Source organism: Ornithorhynchus anatinus, chromosome 2 (genome assembly GCF_004115215.2).
Source record: "Ornithorhynchus anatinus isolate Pmale09 chromosome 2, mOrnAna1.pri.v4, whole genome shotgun sequence".
NCBI lineage: Eukaryota > Metazoa > Chordata > Mammalia > Monotremata > Ornithorhynchidae > Ornithorhynchus > Ornithorhynchus anatinus.
The window spans coordinates 133991862-134013127 of record NC_041729.1 but is presented as its reverse complement, the minus strand read 5'-3'; the positions used below and the strand labels follow the sequence as shown (position 1 = coordinate 134013127).

The 21266-nt window shown below is 49.1% G+C and overlaps 1 protein-coding gene across 1 annotated transcript; it reads right to left on the bottom strand.

Annotated features, from left to right (window-relative positions):
* Positions 1-418: 418 nt before the first annotated feature.
* On the bottom strand, positions 419-19418 carry CLN5 (CLN5 intracellular trafficking protein). Its single transcript, XM_029083453.2, has 4 exons — positions 19196-19418; positions 9498-9663; positions 4947-5172; positions 419-1016 (listed from the first exon to the last, which is right to left on the bottom strand). Exons 1-4 carry the CDS (start codon positions 19381-19383, stop codon positions 505-507), a joined length of 1092 nt encoding a protein of 363 aa, XP_028939286.1. The 5' UTR covers positions 19384-19418; the 3' UTR covers positions 419-504.
* Between the last annotated feature and the right edge of the window lie 1848 nt (positions 19419-21266).

Below are 21266 nucleotides of genomic sequence, written 5' to 3'. Positions count from 1 at the left end.
GAAAAAGTAAGGTGGTTGGCAAACCCAAAAGGAAGCAGGAAGAGACCTGGCAAATGGCCTTGGATAGCCGCTCCCTGAAAAACTGGTAGCTGCCCTCCTTTCATGGGGGTATTTGAGCACTTACAGTGCACCGGGAACTGTACTAAGCGCTCGGGTAGATACCAGATAATCAGTTTGGATGCAGTCCCCGTCCCACATGGGTCTCACGGCCTAATGGGACGTTAGCCGACAGGATAATAATAATGTTGGTATTTGTTAAGCGCTTACTATGTGCCAAGCACTGTTCTAAGCGCTGGGGTAGATACAAGGGTAATCAGGTGGTCCCACTTAGGGCTCACAGTCTTCATCCCCATTTTACAGATGAGGTAACTGAGGCCCAGAGAAGTTAAGTGACTTGCCCAAGGTCACACAGCTGACAAGTGGCGGAGCCGGGATTAGAACCCATGACCTCTGACTCCCAAGCCCGTGCTCTTTCCACTAAGCCACGCTGGATCAGAGCCCATATTAAAAATCCAGCCGTTTTTTGTTCTGTCTAGGTAAAGGAATTTCTTCATACGTTATCTTGATAAATGGAAATTTCATGGGTAAAAACCAGTATTCGAAATTATAAAATAAGTAAAATTGTCTCCTCACAACCACCGCATCAAAAATTTTCAAGAGATTTAAAAGAAATTCTTTAGTCGACACATGAGGTTTGAATGGATAATAAAATTTCCTTATGGCGGCAGCAACTGTGGTATTTCCTCTTGGTCCAAAAATAGAGGTTTCATTTCCCAGGTAAATGGGTTCTCCGCTGTATAAGAAGATTTTGGTGTAATTGGTTTCCACTCTCTTGAACTCCGCCCCCAGCTCAGCCAGCTTCTGATACGTTCTCAAGACGAACTTGGAGCAGTCGTACGATTCGAACCACACCTCCGACTTCTGTCCTGGGCCGGCTTGGACAGTCCACGTCTCGTAATAAATTCCGGTTTCGTTGTCACGCTTTACCCACTTGACCATTTGGTTAAACATGCTTCCTGTAAGAGAGGAAATGGAAGGATTTTTTTTAAAGTTCAGTAAGTGGAAAGGGTCTGACCTCCAGACTGCAATTCCATTTTTTTTTTTATGGTATTTGTTAAGCACTTACTATATCTACGCCAGACTACTTGTTTTGTTCTGTTTTGCTTTGCTGTCTGTCTCCCCCGTTTAGACTGTGAGCCCGTCATTGGGCAGGGATTGTCACTATCTCTGTCGCCGAATTGTACATTCCAAGTGCTTAGGTACAGTGCTCTGCACATAATAAGCGCTCAGTAAATACGATCGAATGAATGAATGTGTGCTAGGCACTGTACTGAGCACTGGGGTAGATACGAGATAATCAGAGTGGACACAGTCCCTGTCCCACATGTTGCTCACAGTCTTAATCCCCATTTTACAGATGAGGGAACTGAGGCACAGAGACGTTACACTGTAATCTCCCCTTCTAGACTGTTAGCCCGCTGTGGGCAGGGAATGTCTGTTTATTACGTTGTATTCTATATTCTACCGAGCACTTAGTACAGTGCTCTGTGGACAGTAAGCACTGAACAAATAAGACTGAATGAATGAAGTGAAGGTCACAGCAGGCATGTGCCAGAGCAGGGATTAGAACTTGGGTCCTTCTGACTCCCGGGTCCGTTCTCTATCCACTAGGCCATGCTCCTTCTCTATCTTCAGCTTCTTTCCTCTTCGCCCGCCACCCAAAAACTTCCCTCTGAGTCAGTCTGCTCTCCCAGATGATCGGTGCCGAGATTTTAAGACTAGTCATGAGCTACACTGTGCCGTACTTCTTAACTCAAGCTCGCTGACTGGTGGAATATCTTTTTGGCAGAAGACCACCTCTGTTCCTGCCACCGCCAGACAGGAAGTCAGTTTTTGGCTTCCAAAAAGGAGCAAGAACTCTCAATTATTTCCCACCTCACCTCCGCCTACCTCCATCTCAATCCCGGCCAGTGGCCCAGAACCCACTGATGTGTGAGCTTCCCTCTTCTCCGTCCAGTGCTCAGTACAGTGCCTAGCACACATTCATTCATTCGATCGTATTTATTGAGCGCTTACTATGTGCCTAACTCAGCTCTCCCGTAGGCAAGGGAAAGCGTTCTTGGCCAACCTCACTTTAAGGAAAGCCTGTTATAAGACTCTGTGTGCTTCGAGTGATGCTACGCACATTCATTGCTTCTAAAATCACTTCACGCCTTACCTAGAAAGTCACGGATAGATGGAAGGACACCTCCTAATTCTCTAACGCTGTCGCTTCCTAAAGCGTGTAGTGAGAACACGCGATACGAAAGAACGGAGTAAGACCACTTCAATCTAGAGTAGATCACCACGTCTTTTTCCGAGATGGCGTAAAACTTAACTGATTCTCTCGGCGCTTTTAAATTCTTAGCTGAAGGAACTATTTTAAACATGGAACACCTTTCCTGAAATGAAGATCTGCTTCATTATTTAATTTGTTAAGATCAGAAGCAGCGTGGTTTGGTGGCAAGAGCACGGGCTTGGGAGTCAGCGGTCGTGGGCTCTAATCCCAGCTCTGCCGGTCGTCTGCTCGGTGGCCTTGGGCAAGTCACTTAACTTCTCTGTGCCTCAGTTCCCTCATCTGTGAAATGGAAATTAAGACTAAGCCCCACCTGGGACAACCTGATAACCTTGTATCTCCCCCAGCGTTTAGAACAGTCCTGGCACATAGTAAGCGCTTAACAAATACCATCACTATTATAATTTGCTCACCACAAGTCCATTGTATTAAGAAGGCAAGGTTTCCCAGCACCTCGGGAGCTGGAGGTCCGATGAGTGCCAGCCACGGCCCCACAGCGGGGCATTTTTTCCTCAGGGGCTGGAAAGCTGGCGCTCTTCCCTTTATTTTCCCGATTGACACCAGGAAGCAAATGTCCCAGCCCTGTAGCGTTCTGGGTCAACAAACACTTGCTGGGATGCATAAAAGCCAGAGCAGTGTGGCCAACAGGCCTATCGGACTACCAGCTGAGCTCCGTTTCAACGCACTTCCGTTGTCCACTGACAAAGAAGGTGGGGCACCAAGTAACATAAAACACAGACCTAAGCCGGCCAGACAAGTTTGAATGAAGGAGTGTGTTATTTGGAAGGCCGTGTGAAAGCTCCACACTCCCGTAGAGGAAGGCCCGCTAGGAAAGCTTCTCGCCAACTCCAAAAGACAAAGTGAAGAAATGGAAATTAAACAGTGGCACAACGAATTTTACACAGAATGACTTTCAGAGAATACAGATTGTAATTATACCCCTGAAGGTAGGGTGAAGGTGGTTTCCTCTTGGTGACTGAAAGAAGGGAAGGAGCCATTAGAGTCAACAGATGAAGAAGACAGTGGGGGCCAAGTATTATGGGAAGCAGCATGGCATAGTGGCAAGAGCACGGGCTTGGGAGTCAGAGGGCATGGGTTCTAATCCCGGCTCCGCCACCTGTCTGCTGTGTGACCTTGGGTAAGTTCTTTAACTTCTCTGTGCCTCAGTTACCTCATCTGTAAAATGGGGATTGAGAGTATGAGCCTCAAGTGGGACAGGGTCTGTGTCCAACTTGATTACCGTGTATCTACCTCAGTGCTTAGAACAGTGCCTGGCACGTAGCAAGCACTTAACAAATACCACAATAATAATAATTATTATTATTGGAAGGGACAGGGTTGGAGGCACATGGTAGATTTTGAAAGGAGGTGAGAGATCTCCTCTTAAGAGACAGTTGAGAGGGATGAGAGAGCAGATGGGGGGGTGGGAGGTAGGAGGCAGCTGAAGGCAAAGGGGAAGTCACGGTCGACGGTTATTACTTTGTCAACAAAGTAGTTGCCATGGTCATCGAGGAGGAGGGGGGATTTCCGTTCTGGAAAAATTGGTGGGAGCAATGGGTTTGGGGATCAATAAGGAAGAAGTGATGATATTGAACAAAAAAGAGGGCAGCTAGAGCAGGTGAGGAAGAATTGGAGCCAACTGAGGTATCTGAATTACTGCCACCGTCGCTTCACCCTAGTTCTGCCTTCAGGATTTGGAATCATTTAAGCAATTCTAGGGAGTGTTCGTTTCTAATCTCCCCAATTTACTTCCCCTGAACTGCTTCTAACCCATCTAAACCCTGGGGTATTCACACACCTTTGCTAATCACCCCAGCCCCAAAATGCTCCTGTAAATATCCTTCTACTCTAATAGTAATAAACAATAATAATGGTATTTGTTAAGTGCTTACTATATGTCACTTACTGTTCTAAGCACTGAGGTAGATACAAACTCATCAAGTTGGACAGATTCCCTGTCCAAATGGGGATCACAGTCTTAATCCCCACTGTACAGATGAGGACCTGAGGCTCAGAGAAGTGAAGTGATTTGCTCAAGGTCACACAGCAGATGAGTGGCAGAGCCGGGATTAGTTAGAACCCAGGTCCTTCCGACTCTAGGGCCCAGGCTCTATCTGGTAGGCCACGCTGCTTCTGTTTATTAATTGCTAATAAACTGACCTGATAAATTGATTTATAGGTCACACTTCAGTTCGTATAATGGAACGTTCCATTTCTCACTTCGGAACAGGAAGCTTTATTCAAATGTCAGTGATTAAAAAGGGCCTGGACCCATTCAGTTTTGGACAACGCACGCTAATTATTTCTGCTGCTTGGAAAGCTCAAGGATTCTATCGCAATTCAACTGGAGCACTGCAAGCAAAGCCTTGTTTTCATTAATCAGCGTAAGTGGCGGGACGGATGAATAGATTTCTCTTCAACGTGCACCTTAATAGGCAATAAATTGCATGAGTAATGCCTGGGTTCAAAGGTTTTTCCACAGAGTAGTTTCAGGCATTACGCTTATCAAGTGGGCTACCAAAAGTGGAAAATTTCAGACCTTCTATGGCGATTCATTTAGTTTATTTAGATACTGTTACTCCGGTCACACGTAGGCTCGGTTTCAACCTACCCGATAGGGTTGCAATTAAAGTCAAGGTTCCGTTTTCCTTCCAGTGGTCATCATCAATTCCTTCAAAGAAACAGGCAGCCCCCTGATTACACCAGAAAGGGGCCTCCATTTCAGGTCGGAGATGGGGAAATGTACAATTTCCAAGCTGGAAAAGCTCATACCACTCCATGGTGTAGTTCTGGCCAGTGAGAGTACTTCTGAACCCAAGAGCATCGTGCATAATTTTCTGGAAATAGAAGGTGAAAATATTAAACAGGCAGAATATTTGCTATAAACTGGGACGAGCATGGCCTAGTGGATATTCCTGGCTCCGCATACATGTCTACCATGTAACCAGACTGTAAATTCACTGTGGGCATAGAATGTGTCTGTTTATTGTTGTATTGTCCTCTCCCAAGCACTTATTATAGTGCTGTGCACACAGTAAGCGCTCAATAAATTTGACTGAATGAGCTTCACTTCTCTGGGCCTCATCTCTAAAATGGGGATCCAGATTAAAACAGGAAACACTCCCTGCAGCTTGTTCTTTTCCAAACCTCCAGGGTGGCCTCTCCGTCTGAACTGTTTTCCGAGGACAGGCAGTTGTGGAGTGTTATTCCCCAGGTTTCCTTCAACCATGGAGCAGCAGCGGGGCCGAGGAGATAGAGCACGGAGAGGTCTGGGAGTCAGAAGGGCCTGGGTTCTAATCCCAGCTCCGCCCCTTGTCTGCTGGGTGACTTTGGGCCTGTCACTTGACTTCTCTGGGGCTCAGTGACCTCATCTGTAAAATGGGGATGAAGACCTTGAGCCTCATGTGGGACAGGGACCGTGTTCAACCTGCTTAGCTTGTATCTACTCCGGTGCTCAGTACGAGTGCCTGACAAATCGTAAAACAAAAAAACCCCCTAATAACAACAAAATCATCTAACCGCACCCGGTCAGAAGAGTGCCTGACAAATAATAATAATAATAATGTTGGTATTTGTTAAGCGCTTACTATGTGCCGAGCACTGTTCTAAGCGCTGGGGTAGACACAGGGGAATCAGGTTGTCCCACGTGGGGCTCACAGTCTTAATCCCCATTTTACAGATGAGGTAACTGAGGCACCGAGAAGTTAAGTGACTTGCCCAAAGTCACACAGCTGACAAACGGCCAAGCCAGGATTTGAACCCATGATCTCTGACTCCAAAGTCTGTGCTCTTTCCACTGAGCCACGCTGCTTCTCTGTATAGTAAGTGCTTAACAAACAAACCAACAAAAAACAAACAAAATGACTGAACAGCACCAGTGCCTGCTGTGTAGAGGAGAATGAGAATAAGATTAATAACAATAATAGTATTTGCTAAGTATTTAACTATATGCCAAGCACTGTACTAAACACTAAGGTAGATAGATATGAGATAATCAGGTCCCACAGTGGGCTCACCATCTAAGTAGGAAAGAGAACAGCTATCGAATCCCCATTTTGTAGATGAGGAAACTAAGGTCCGGAACGGTGAAGTGACTACCAAAACAATACCATGGCTGGGCCGTGTGCCTCCCCTTGCCTGAAAGTGACACCAGAGCTGAAGAACTTGCGGATAATAACGATGGTATTTGTTAAGTGCTTACTGTGTGCAAAGCACCGTTCTAAGCGCTGAGGTGTATACACGGTAATTTGGTTGTCCCACATGGGGCTCACAGTCTTAATCCCCATTTTACAGATGAGGCCGCTGAGGCACAGGGAAGTTCAGTGAGGTGCCCAAAACCACACAGCTGACAGGCGGCAGAGTCAGGATTAGAACCCATGACCTCTGACTCCCAAACCCGTGCTCTTTCCACTGAGCCACGCTGCTTCCCCCACAACAGAAAGGGGCTTAATAAATCGCTTAGGAGATTTCTGAAATGAGATCAGACAAAAAACTCGGTAGCATAATTGCAAACTGGAAGTCCTAGGGTTTGACACTTTTTGCTTCACTGAGTCCAGACGATTGATTGAATGAATACCAGTATTTGAGCCTCGAGTGCCTAGGATACATAGGCATTATGTTCCTCAAAATGCGGCTGGGTTGTGAGACAAGGAAGTGTGGGCTAGGTTGCCAACAGGCTTAAATGTAATTTGTTAGTTTTCTGCTCTAGAGCCTGATGTAATAATAATAATAATAACGATGATGATGGTATTTGTTAAGCACTTACTTTGTGCCAGGCACTGTACTAAGCACTGGGGTGGGTACAAACAAATCGGGTTGGAGCACTCCGGGTAATGAAAAATTAGAAGGGAGATGACTCCTTGCCAAACCCCTTCCTTCATCCCTTCACCCCCACTATTCCTGGGGACTTTCTTGCCCGCCATACCCCAAACACTACCAACCCTCTTCACTTTTCCAGTCCCTCAGGACCGTAAGCCCATTGTGGGCAGGGAATGTGTAATAGTTATACTGTACTCTTCCAGGCGCTCAGTACAGTGCTCTGCACACGATAAGCGCTCAGTAATTACGATTGACCGACGGACTGACTACCTGTATCTGACTGACTGATTTTTAACAAGGGACTCGGCCGGCTGCTGCTCGAGTGGGGAGGAGCAGCACGGCCTAGGGGATAGAGCGTGGACCTGTAAATCGGAAGGTCATGGGTTCTAATCCCAGTTCCGACACTTGTCTGCTGGGTGACCTTGGGCGAGTCACTTCATTTGGCCTCAGTTCTCTCATCCCTGCTCTGCCACTTGTCAGCTGTGTGACTGTGGGCAAGTCACTTAACTTCTCTGTACCTCAGTTACCTCATCTGTAAAATGGGGGTTAAGACTGTGAGCCTCACGAGGGACAACCTGATTACCCTGTATCTACCCCAGCGCTTAGAACAGTGCTCTGCACGTAGTAAGCGCTTAACAAATACCAACATTATTATCTGTAAAATGGGGATCGAGATCGTGGGCCCCACATGCGACAGGGACTGTGTCCATTTCGATTTACTTGTATCCACCTCGGCACTTAGTATGGTGTCTGGCACGTAGTAAGCGCTTAACAGATAACATTATTATAATTATTATTATTATTACGGAGCACATGCCTGGAAGTCAGAAGGACCTGGGTTTTAATCCCAGCTCCGCCTCACGTCTGCTGCGTGACCTTGGGCAAGTCACTTCACTTGTGCCTGAGTGACCTCATCTTTTAAAGTGGGGATTGAGACTGTGAACCCCGTGTGAGACATGGACTACGTCCAACCTGTTTGGCTTGTACCTATCCTGGTGTGGCACATAGTAAGCGCCTAACAAATAGCATTTAATGGTTAATAGTTCCTGGGACATGTCAGCAATCAGTTCACGAAAGACCACATGCCTGGACATCAAAGGACCTGGGTTCTAACCCCAGCTCTGCCACTTGTGTGCTGGGTGACCTTGGCCAAGTTACTTCACTTCTCTGTGCCTCAGTTCCTCATCCCAGACTGAGTCCCCCCACCCCCCATTTCCCTGTGCTCCCCCTCCCATCCTCTGCTCTTCCCCCTTCCCCTCCCCTCAGCCCTGTGCTCATTTGCATATATTATTTATTACCCTATTTATTTTGTTAATGAGGTGTAGATCTCCTTGATTCTATTTATCTTGATGATGTTGCCTTGTTTTGTTTTGTTCTGTCTTGCTTTGCTGTCTGTCTCCCCGCTTAGACTGAGAGCCCGTCATTGGGCAGGGATTGTCTCTCTCTGTTGCCGAACTGTACATTCCAAGCGCTCAGTACAGTGCTCAGCACAAAGTAAGCGCTCAATAAATGCTATTGAATGAATCAATCTGCAAAATGGGGATTAAATCTTCCTCCCTCTGACTTAGACTGTGAGCCCCATGTGGGCCGGGGACTGTGTCCAAGTTGATTATCTTGTATCTAGCCAAGCACTGAGTTCCACGCTTGGCACGTAGTAAGCACCTTACGAGCGCCATAGTAATAATAATGATAAGCCCGTCAAAGGGCAGGGACTGTCTCTATCTGTTACCGATTTGTACATTCCAAGTGCTTAGTACAGTGCTCTGCACATAGTATGCGCTCAATAAGTACTATTGAATAATAATAATTCAGAACTGGGGCTCTACGTGTATCTGGGGTGCACATGCATGGAAAGAATTTGAAATTCTTTCAAATTTCAAATGGATACATTATAGTCTAAAAGTTGTAGTGACAGTAGTAATAATAATATTTATTAAGAGCTCACTGTGTGTAGAGCACTGTAACAATAATAATGATGGTATTTGTTAAGCATTTACTATGTGCCAAGCACTGTTCTAAGAGCCGGAGGGCGGTGAGGAAGGGGAAGGATACAAGGTAATCAGGTTGTCCCACGTGAGGCTCACAGTCTTAATCCCCATTTTCCAGATGAGGTAACTGAGGCACAGAGAAGCTGAGTGACTCGCCCAAAGTCACAAAGCTGACAAGTGGCGGAGCCGGAATTCGAACCCATGAACTCCCAAGCCCGGGCTCTTTCCACTGAGCCACGTTGCACTAAGCGCTGGGAAAGAATACACAAATTGAAGCCAACTTTAAAACCGACTTTACACTTCCAAAGATAGACTGTGTTTAATGAAACCAAGTGACGAAATAAGTCATCCCTTACCAAATGTCCAAGGAGAGCCCCATATTTGAATTCCCACACGGGAGCCTGCAATCGGAAGACTTCAATGACATCATCATCTCTCATTATTGGCATGGGAGAGCCAGTTGGACAGAAAGTATAAAGAGCTTGACAGTAAGGATCTGGTTCAGGACGGAAATCGAAGCGCCTTTTTTATGGGGGAAAAAAAGATTAGCTTGAATTGAAGGGGCTTAAACTTTTACAGCCTAAATTCCCCATTCACTGGCTTTGACAAAGAACACATATTTCGTTACAAACCACCTCCACTTGGTTCTAATAGCAAACCACGCACGAAACCACTTCGATGCACTACCTTTCCCATATTTTATAAACTGTCATCAATCATTCATAATTCAAGCCAGCTCAAAATTCTAGGGGAACTTCCTCTTTATTTTCACAGTTTGGAATCCAAATGAGACTTGACTTGGGTGTCCTTCAATAAAGTCACATTAAGAAATACACCAGGCCAGCTAAGTTTAACAGGGTTCGGAGACAAGATTTTGAAATTTTTTTCCCTCAGAGACTTCCCAAACCAGCAAAGGAATCTTTTAAAGTCATATGAGTTCTAGGAATATTGAAGATAGCAATGTTCTAAACTAATCAATAGTATGAGCACCTGTGTGCCGAGCACTGTAATGAACGGTATATACATAGTGCGCAGAGCACTGTACTAAATGCTTGGAAGACTACAATAACAACAGTAATTATGTTACTCGTTAAGCACCTAATAGGTGCTAAGCACTGTACTAAGTACTGAGGTAGATTCAGGATAATCGAGTTGGACACAGTCCCTGCCCCGCAGTCTAAGTAAGGAGAGAGTAGGATTTAATCCCCATTTTACAGATGAGGTAACAGAGGCACAGAGAAATAATCAATCATTCAATCAATGGTACTTACTGAATACTTACTATGTGCAGTGCACTGTACTAAGCACTTGGGAGTGTACAATGTAGTTGGCAGACATATTCCTTGCTCATAATGAGCTTACAGGCTAGAGGGGAAGTTAGGCATTAATATAAATAAATATGTACTTTATAATATATAATTTAAAGACAGAAAGAGGAGAGAAGAGGAGAGTAATAATAATAATTGTGGTATTTGTTAAGCGCTTACTATGTGCAGAGCACTTTTCGAAGCGCTGGGGTAGATACAAGGTAATCAGGTTGTCCCACGTGGGGCTCACAATCTTCATCCCCATTTTACAAGTGGGGAAACTGAGGCACAGAGAAGTGAAGTGACTTGCCCAAGGTCACACAGCAGACAGGTGGCGGAGCCGGGATTAGAACCCACAACCCCAGGGACTCCCAGGCCCGTGCTCTTTCCGCTAAGCCACACTGCTTCTCCGAGGGGAGTAGAGGGGAGAGGGGAGAAGAGAAAAGAGAAGGGATTTGCTCAAGGTCTCAAAGCAGACAATTGACAGAGCCAGGATTAGAACCCAGGCCCTCTGGCCCCCTGGGCCCGGGCATTAGACCATGAGAGCGTGGCTCAGTGGAAAGAGCATGGGCTTTGGAGTCAGGGCTCATGAGTTCGAATCCCAGCTCTGCCACCTGTCGGCTGTGTGACTGTGGGCGAGTCACTTCACTTTTCGGTGCCTCAGTTCCCTCATCTGTAAAATGGGGATGAAGACCGTGAGCCCCACGTGGGACAACCTGATTCCCCTCTGTCTACCCCAGCGCTTAGAACAGTGCTCGGCACATAGGAAGCGCTTAACAAATACCAACATTATTATTATTATTATTATTATCTCTCCAGCTGGGGCTCCAGGCAGGTTTCCAGGGTCTGCTCACACCAACTCTGGCTCCGGCTGCAAGGACCCGACCCTGACGGGGAGAGGGGGGCGGGCAATGTCTATATATTTTCATCACCCTATTTATTTTGGGCAAGTCACTTAACTTCTCGGTGCCTCAGTTACCTCATCTGTCAAATGGGGATGAAGACTGTGAGCCCCACGTGGGACAACCTGACTCCCTTGTGTCTGCCCCAGCGCTTAGAACAGTGCTTGGCACCTAGTAAGCGCTTAACAAATACCAACATTATTATTATCATCATTATTTTGTTTAATGAGATGTATATCACCCCGATTCTATTTATTTGCCATTGTTTTAATGAGATGTTCTTCCCCTCGACTCTGTCTATTGCCATTGTTCTCGTCTGTCCGTCTCCCCCGATTAGACCGTGAGCCCATCAGTGGGCAGGGACCGTCTCTATCTGTTACCGATTTGTCCATTCCAAGCGCTTAGTACAGTGCTTAACAAATGCCAACATTATTATTATTATTTATTATTACAAAATTAGTAGGCATAATCTTGCCCTCAAGGACTATCCAATCTAGTGGGGAAGCCAGGCATTAAAATACATTTCAAGAAAGGGAAGCAATTGAGTATAATGATATATACATATATATATATATATGATATATAATCATTATAATGAGAGATATATATACTGGACTGTGTCCAATTTAACTTGAGTCTATCCCAGTTAGAACAGTGCTTAAAATAAGCGCTTAATAATATAAATACCGAGGACAGAGGGGGGTGAGGTGAGTACCTAAACGCAAAGGGTTGGAGGAATCAAATGTGTGACTCAGTAAAGAGGGAAATATCAATCAACAGTCAATCGATGGTATTTATTGCGCACTCATTGTTTGTCGAGCACCGTACTTGGGAGAGTACAACAATACAACAGTTAGTAGACCTGATCCCTGCCCACTTTGAGCTTACAGGTTACAGGAGAAGATGAATTAAAATAAATAACAGGTGAGGGCAAAGAGCTTAAGGGTTACAGAGTCAAATGCACAGGCAACACTGAAGGGAGAAGGGGTAGGGAAAAATGAGGATTTAGTTGGGGAAGGCCTCTTGGAAGCGATGTGATTTTAACAGGGCTTTGAAAAGTGGTGGGCCATCATACATAAAAAGGGAGTTCCGGGTCGGAGGGATTGGCAGCGAGACAAGATGGAGCTACAGACAGTAGGTTGGCATCCCTTCCCATCCCCTCAGCACTGTACTCGTCTGCTCAACTGTATGTATTTATTACCCTATTTATTTTGTTAATGAAATGTACATCGCCTCGATTCTATTTAGCTGCCGTCGTTTTCACGAGACGTTCTTCCCCTCGACTCTATTTATCGCCATCGTTCTCGTCTGTCCGTCTCCCCCGATTAGACCGTGAGCCCGTCAAACGGCAGGGACTGTATCTGTTGCCGACTTGTTCATTCCAAGCGCTTAGTTCAGTGCTCTGCACATAGTAAGCGCTCAATAAATACTATTGAATGAATGAATCAGAGGAGCTGAGTGTGAGGGCTGGGTTATAATAATAATAATAATAATGTTGGTATTTGTTAAGCGCTCACTATGTGCAGAGCACTGTTCTAAGCGCTGGGTTAGATACAGGGAAGTCAGGTTGTCCCACGTGAGGCTCACAGTCTTCATCCCCATTTTACAGATGAGGGAACTGAGGCACAGAGAAGTTAAGTGACTTGCCCACAGTCACAGAGCTGACAGGTGGCAGAGCTGGGATTCGAACCCATGACCTCCGACTCCGAAGCCCGGGCCCTTTCCACTGAGCCACGCTGCTTCTCCCTGTAGGAGGGCTGTGTAGGAGACGAGCAAGGTAAGGTTGAACGGAGAGACTTCTATTTAACCGTACTCTCCCAACCGCTTGTACATTGCTCCGCCACTGATCGTTTGTTCGGTAAGGACGCCGATGCGGAGGCGAACGGACGACAACTCCGCAGGTTCTTGAGGAGCTGGGAGATAAGGACTGAACGGTTTTCTTTTTTTAGACAAACGATCCGGGCGGCAGAAGGAAGTACAAACCCGAGCGGGGAGAAACCGGAAGAAGCGGGGGGGGTCGGCAAGGAGGCGGCTGACGCGCTGGTCAAGGCGGGAAATTTCGAGTGCTTGGATCAGCACTCGTCATAAGGGGAGGAGATAAAATTAGACAGGGAAGGCTCCCTGGAGGAGCTGGGATGTGATTTTACCACAGCTCCAAACAAGGGGTGGTCTTCAAGCGGTCTACTAGAGGTGAAGTACGGGGAGTTCCAGGCCGGAAAGAGGCGGGGAGCAAAAGGTCGGTAGCAAGAGAGATGACAGTTGGGTCCGGTGCATAGGTGGGAATTAAAAGACCAAAGAGTGCAGGCTGGGCTATAGGGAGAGAGGAATGAGGACGAGTAGGGCTTAGCGCTTAGTTCAGTGGTCTGCACGCTGTAAGTGCTTCCTCAGAGAAGCAGCGTGGTTCAGTGGAAAGAGCACGGGCTTGGGAGCCAGAGGTCGTGGGTTCGAATCCCGTCTCCGCCACCTGTCAGCTGTGTGATTGTGGGCAAGTCACTTAACTTCTCTGTGCCTCAGCGACCTCCTCTGTAAAACGGGGATGAAGACTGTGAGCCTCACGTGGGACAACCCGATGACCCTGTATCTACCGCAGCGCTTAGAACGGTGCTCTGCAAATAGTAAGCGCTTAACAAATACCAACATTATCGTTATTATTCTTATGAAGCGCTCAATAAATACGATTGAATGAATGGGGTTTAGGGAGCTGAAAGGGTCTTAAGGCTGATGAGGAGGAGTGTCTGCTTAATATGGAGATGGATGGGCAACCAGTGGAAGTTTTAGAGGAGTGGGAAGGTGGGCGAGGAAGAAGTTTTTAGCAAAATGAACGGGGCAGAAGAGGGAAGTATGGCCTGGAGAGGGGAGAGACAGGAGGCAGGGAGGTCAGCGAGGAGGCTGTTGCAGAAGCCAAGGCGGGATATGGTGACTGCTTGGACTGGTGTGGTAGCATATCGGATGGAGAGCAAAGGGAAGATTCTAGAGATGAGAAGAAGACAGAACCGGCGGCGAAGTGGCTAGAGCACGGGGCTGGGAGTCAGAAGGTCTCGGGTTCCAATCCCGGCTCCTTCACTTGTCTGCTGTGTGACCTTGGGAAATCACTTCACTTCTCTGTGTCTCAGTTCCCTCAACTGTAAAATGGGGATTAAGACTGTGAGCCCCGCAGGGGACAGGGACTGTGTCCACCCAGGCACTTAGTACAGTACCTGGCACACAGTAAGCGCTGAACAAATACCACAGTTATTATTATCTGATGGGACCTGGTGACAGACTGAATATTTGGGTTAAAGGAGGTAGATGGTCAAGGATAATGCCAAGGCTAAAGGCTTGTGAGGTCAGGAGAATGGTGATTCTGTCTACAGTGATGGGAAGTCATGGGGAGGAGAGGGTTTAGGTCAAGCTCAATTTAAGTCCATACGCGTGATCACTGCCCTCGAAAAATTTACAGTCTAACAGGGGGAGAGCTGTGGTCCCACAAATCAGAGCGGAGGGGAGTGCCGGGGCAGAGGAAGAGCGTGAGCAAGAAAACGAGGATGAAAACAAGGATCTGTGAGTAAGTGGGGTTAAGAGGTACAAAGCGTATCATCTAGTGTGCCCTGGGAGAGAGTGGATAAGCAGGAGGGAGAGAGGCGATCGAGTGTCTTCCAGTCAGCGCTGGGGAGTTTCTCCTTTCCTTGGAGAGGAATGGGCAACTCCTGGAGGATTTTGAGGAATGGGGTGATGTGTGTAGAATCGTATTTTAGAAAAATGAGCCGGAAGCAGAATGAAGTAGACTGGAAGCAAGGAGACCAGAGAAGAAGCTGATGCAGTGGACAGGCTGCGATTCCGACACGATTATGTCATATTATGATTATGAGGGGCGGGGAGGGAGGGGAAGCGGGGCAGGAAGGAAGATGGGAGAGGGGTGAGGAGGAGGAAGAAAATGGCTTTCACCATTCCGGTGTTCATTCGCTGCTGCCACATCTCTAATCCTGAGTTGGTTCATTCATTCGATCGATCGTATTTATCGAGCGCTTACTGTGCGCCGATTACGGTACTGAGCACTTGGGAGAGAACAGTGCAACAATAAACAGTCACATTCCCCGATCACAGCGAGCTCAGACTTAAAGAGGGAGAACATCGATACAGATGAATAAATGACAGATACGGACGTAAATGCCGTGGGGCTGGGAGCGGGGAAGGGCAGAGGGAGCAAGTCAGGGTGACGTAGGAGGGAGCGGGAGATGAGGAAAAGCGGGGCTTAGTCTGGGAAGGCCTCTCGGAGGAGATGGGCCTTCGCTCACACGACTCCCCCTTCCTCCAAAACCTCCAATGGTGACTCATTCCTCTCCACATCAAGCAGAACCTCCTGACCGTCGGTTTTCACAATCAGCTCTCATTCCCCTACTTATTTTCAACCTCTCGCGTTCAACTAGACTGTAAACTCACCGTGGGCAGTGAATATGTGTCTGTTTATTGTTGTATCATTCATTCAATCGTATCGACTGAGCGCTTACTGTGCGCAGAGCACTCGACGAAGCGCTCGGAGAGTACAGTTCGGCAACAGATAGAGACGATCCCTACCCGAATGTGGGCTCACGGTCTAGAAGGGGGAGACGGACAACAAAACAAAACAAGTAGATGTGGCTCAGTGGAAAGAGCATGGGCTTGGGAGTCAGAGGTCATGGGTTCGAATGCCGGCTCCGCCACTTGTCAGCTGTGTGACTGTGGGCAAGTCACTTCACTTCTCTGTGCCTCGGTTACCTCATCACCCTGATCACCCTGTATCTGCCCCAGCGCTTAGAACGGTGCTCTGCACCTAGTAAGCGCTTAACAAATACCAACATTATTATTATCATTAGCAGCAAAATAAATAGAATTAAAGATATGTACACATCATTGATAAATAGAATAATAAATACGTGCATATATACACAAGCGCTGTGGGGCGGGGAGGGGGGTAGAGCAGAGGGAGGGAGTCAAGGCGACGGAGGGGGAGGAGGAGCAGGGGAAAAGGGGGGGCTCGGTCTGGGAAGGCCTCCTGGAGGAGGTGAGCTCTCGGTAGGGCTTTGAAGGAGGAAAGTGTGCTAGTTTGGCGGAGGTGAGGAGGGAGGGTATTCCGGGCTAGAGGTAGGACGTGGGCCAGGGGTCGACGGCGGGACGGGCGAGAACGGGGGACGGTGTGGAGGTGGGCGGCGGAGAAGCGGAGCGTGCGGGCCGGGCCGTAGAAGGAGAGAAGAGAGGAGAGGTAGGAGGGGGCAAGGTGGTGAAGAGCTCTGAAGTCAAGGGTGAGGAGCTTTTGCTTGATGCGAAGGTCGATGGGCAACCACTGGAGATCTCTGACGAAGGGAGTGGCATGCGCGTGGCTCAGCGGAAAGAGTCCGGGCTTCGGAGTCAGAGGCCATGGGTTCGAATCCCGGCTCTGCCCCCTGTCAGCTGGGTGACTGTGGGCAAGTCACTTCACTTCTCTGTGCCTCAGTTCCCTCATCTGTAAAATGGGGATGAAGCTTGTGAGCCTCAAGTGGGACAAGCCGATTACCCTGTATCTACCCCAGTACTTAGAACAGTGCTCTGCACATAGTAAGCGCTTCACAAATACCAACATTATTATTTCAGTAGAAAGAGGATCCGGGCAGCAGAGTGAACTATAGACTGAAGTGGGGAGAGACAGGAAGTTGGGAAATCGGAAAGGATGTTGATGCAGTAATCCAGTTGAGATATATTATACTCTCCAAAGCACTTAGTAGAGTGCTCTGCACACACTTTGTGTTCAATAAATACGACCAAATGGCTCACACCCCGGCTCCAACTCTTTTGTCCCTCCCTAATCACACCTCCTTCCTGTCCTTCCTCCCACTGACCTCTTGCTCACACCCTTCCCTCTTGGTTTCGAATCCCGGCTCTGCCACTTGCCAGCTGTGCGACCGTGGGCAAGTCACTTAACTTCTCTGTGCCTTAGTTCCCTCATCTGCAAAATGAGGATTAAGACTGTGAGCCTCACATAGGACAATCTGATTACCCTGTATCTCCCCCAGCGCTTAGAACAGTGTTCTGCACGTAGGAAGCGCTTAACAAATACCAACATCATTATTATTATTTCTACCTGACAGATTGCTGCTTTCCCCCTCTTGAAAGCCCTTCTGAGCTCACACCCTCTCTAGGACGCCTTCCCCCGAGTAACCCCCAATCTCCACCGTCTCTTCAACCCTTTGGGGGTCACCTAAATCCCGAAGTTGCCACGACACCGTGGCACCATCTTCCCTCTCACAGCGGCTAGACTCGATTCCTGCCCCTCGGCTGGAATCCGTTTGAGCAACCAGGGCCTAACTTCTCATCTGGACCGACGGAGCAGGGGCTTGACGGGGCAGGGGAGAAAGAAGTAGAGAACGAAGGAGGGAAGGGAGGAGGGGAGAAGAGGAGGAAAGAGAAGGAAGCGAAAGATGTGATTCCTTCTCCCCGTCCCCACTCTGTTCCTCACCAGGACCGGCCACGAATGTCCTCCTTCTTTCCTTCCTTCCTCAGCCCCGCTCCAGGCACTGATCTAAGCGCTGGGGTCGATACAAGGTAATGAGGTTGTCCCACGTGGGGCTCACAGTCTTCATCCCCATTTCACTGATGAGGTCACTGAGGCACCGAGAAGTGAAGTGACTCGCCCACAGTCACCCAGCTGACAGGTGGCGGAGCCGGGATTAGACACTTAGGCATTCATTCGTTCATTCAATAGTATGTATTGAGCTCTTACTATGTGCAGAGCACTGTACTAAGCGCTTGGAATGGACAAATCGGTAACAGATAGAGACGGTCCCTGCCCACTGATGGGCTCACGGTCTAATCGGGGGAGACGGACAGACGAGAACAATGGCAATAGACAGAGTCGAGGGGAAGAACATCTCATTAAAACAATGGCAAATAAATAGAATCGGGGTGATATACATCTCATTAAACAAAATAATGATGATAATAATAATGTTGGTATTTGTTAAGCGCTTACTATGTGCCAAGCACTGTTCTAAGCGCTGGGGCAGACACAAGGGAGTCAGGTTGTCCCACGTGGGGCTCACAGTCTTCATCCCCATTTGACAGATGAGGTAACTGAGGCACCGAGAAGTTAAGTGACTTGCCCAAAATAAATAGGGTGATGAAAATATATAGACATTGCCCGCCCCCCTCTCCCCGTCAGGGTCGGGTCCTTGCAGCCGGAGCCAGAGTTGGTGTGAGCAGACCCTGGAAACCTGCCTGGAGCCCCAGCTGGAGAGATAATAATAATAATAATAATAATGTTGGTATTTGTTAAGCGCTTCCTATGTGCCGAGCACTGTTCTAAGCGCTGGGGTAGACAGAGGGGAATCAGGTTGTCCCACGTGGGGCTCACGGTCTTCATCCCCATTTTACAGATGAGGGAACTGAGGCACCGAGAAGTGAAGTGACTCGCCCACAGTCACACAGCCGACCGACAAGTGGCAGAGCTGGGATTCGAACTCATGAGCCCTGACTCCAAAGCCCACGCTCTTTCCACTGAGCCACGCTGCTTCTCCAAAGGTTCTAATCCCGGCTCCGCCGCTTGTCAGCTGTGTGACCGTAGGCAAGTCACTTCACTTCTCTGGGCCTCAGTTCCCTCATCTGTCAAATGGGGATGAAGACTGTGAGCCCCACGTGGGACGACCTCATCACCTCGTGTCCCCCCCCCCCCCAGCGCGTAGAACAGTGCTCGGCACATAGTAAGCGCTGAACAAATACCAACATTATTATCGTTATTATTATTATTATTAAGTAGTATTAACTAAATAGGTCGAATGAATGAATCGAATGAAGCCGAGCAACGCGGAGAGGGCGGTGAGGATCGGGGCGCCGGGTGACGGGCGGGGCCGGACTCACTTGTAGGGCACCGGCCACTGCCGCCGGGGGGCGCTGCTGCCGCTCCGGCCGTCGCCGCCCTGGGGCCCGGGCGGGGCCGCGCAGCCCGCCAGGGGGCGCCCCGCCAGGACGAGCCCCGCCAGGACGCACAAGGCCAGGCCCGCGGACAGGCCCGGACGCGGACACGGCGGCTCAACACGGACGGCCATGGCGCCGACGCCGCCGACGCCCACACGCCCCCCTCCCTTCCCCTCCGCTCCGCGCGCATGCGCGCACGCAGACACGGGCCCCTTTCCCTCCTCCGCCGGACTCCGCCCCCTCCTGGCCCCGCCCCTCCCTAGCCTGACCCCGCCCCTTCCGGTCCTAGCCCCGCCTCTCCCCCTGCTGACCCCGCCCTCTCCTAGCCCCGCCCCCCTGTCCTAGCCCCGCCCCTCCTGCTCCTGGCCCCCCCCCTCTCCCCTCCCCCCCCCCCCCCCCGGAGAAGCAGCGCGGCTGAGTGGAAAGCGCCCCCTCCCCCCCCCCCGGACTCACAGGTGGTGGGTTCTAATCCCGCCCCGCCTCCCGTCAGCTGGGTCACCTGGGCCAAGTCACTTCGCGTGGCTCAGTGGAAAGAGCCCGGGCTGGGGGGGGGGGGGTCAGAGGTCATGGGTTCGAATCCCGACTCTGCCACTGGCCAGCTGGGTGACTGTGGGCAAGTCACTTCACTTCTCTGGGCCTCAGTGACCTCATCTGGAAAATGGGGATTAACGGTGAGCCCCAAGTGGGACAACCTGGTTCCCTTGTGTCTCCCCCAGCGCTTAGAACAGTGCTCGGCCCATAGTGAGCGCTTCGCAAATACCAACATTATCATTATTATTATCTCGAAAATGGGGAGTGAGACCGTGAAGGAACTCCCCCGGGGACACCCTGATGAACTCCTTCTAATAATGTTGGTATTTGTGAAGCGCTTACTGTGGGCCGAGCACTGTTCTAAGCGCCGGGGGAGATCCAGGGTCATCAGGTTGCCCCACGTGAGGCTCACAGTCTTCATCCCCCTTTTCCAGATGAGGTCACTGAGGCCCAGAGAAGTGAAGTGACTTGCCCACCGTCACGCAGCTGACCAGTGGCAGAGCTGGGATTCGAACCCATGACCTCTGACTCCCCAGCCCGGGCTCTTTCCATTCATTCATTCAATAGTATTTATTGAGCGCTTACTATGTGCAGAGCACTGGACTAAGCACTTGGAACGGACAAATCGGTAACAGACAGAGACAGTCCCTGCCCGATGACGGGCTTACGGTCTAATCCGGGGAGACGGACAAACTGTGAGCCCCTTGTGGGACAGGCGATTTGTCCAACCTTATTATACCTTCTCTACCCCAGTGTTTAGTACAATGCCCGGCACCTGATAAGCACTTCACAAATACCACAAAAGACCAGAGACAGAGGAGGAAAAAACGCCTCGGCCTTGTTTCCCGCTTCTTGAAGCCCATCAGCCTTTGGAGACTGGATGGCTTCAGAGAAGATTTGAAGACAGACACTAAAATAATAATAATTCATTCAGTAGTATTGATTGAGCGCTTACTATGTGCAGAGCACTGTACTAAGCGCTTGGAATGGACGAATCGGTAACAGATAGAGCCGGTCCCTGCCCTTTGAAGGGCTTACGGTCTAATCGATAATAACGTTGGTATTTGTTAAGCGCTTACTACGTGCAGAGCACTGTTCTAAGCGCTGGGGGAGATACAGGGGAATCAGGTTGTCCCACGTGAGGCTCACAGACTTCATCCCCATTTTCCAGATGAGGTCACTGAGGCCCAGAGAAGTGACTTGCCCACAGTCCCACAGGACGGAGGAAGCCGTAGCTTATACTCACAACTACCTGTAGCGCTTCTGTACATTAAGAGAAGCAGTGTGGCTTCGTGGAAAGAGCACAGGGGGTGGGTTCTAATCACTTCGGGCAAGTCACTTCACTTCCCTGTACCTCGGTTCCCTCGGTTCCCTGTACCTCGGTTGGTTAGAGAAGCAGCGTGGCTCAGTGGAAAGAGCCCGGGCTTCGGAGTCAGAGGTCAGGGGTTCGACTCCCTGCTCTGCCACTTGGCAGCTGGGTGAC

Coding starts and splice junctions, on each gene's coding strand:
- CLN5 (XM_029083453.2), bottom strand. CDS start 19,383: ATGGCCGTCCGTGTTGAGCCGCCGTGTCCGCGTCCGGGCCTGTCCGCG. Junction 9,664..19,195: donor CAGTGGCCGGTGCCCTACAA/GTGAGTCCGGCC, acceptor CCCATAAAAAAG/GCGCTTCGATTTCCGTCCTG. Junction 1,017..4,946: donor TTTAATTGCAACCCTATCGG/GTAGGTTGAAAC, acceptor CCTCTCTTACAG/GAAGCATGTTTAACCAAATG.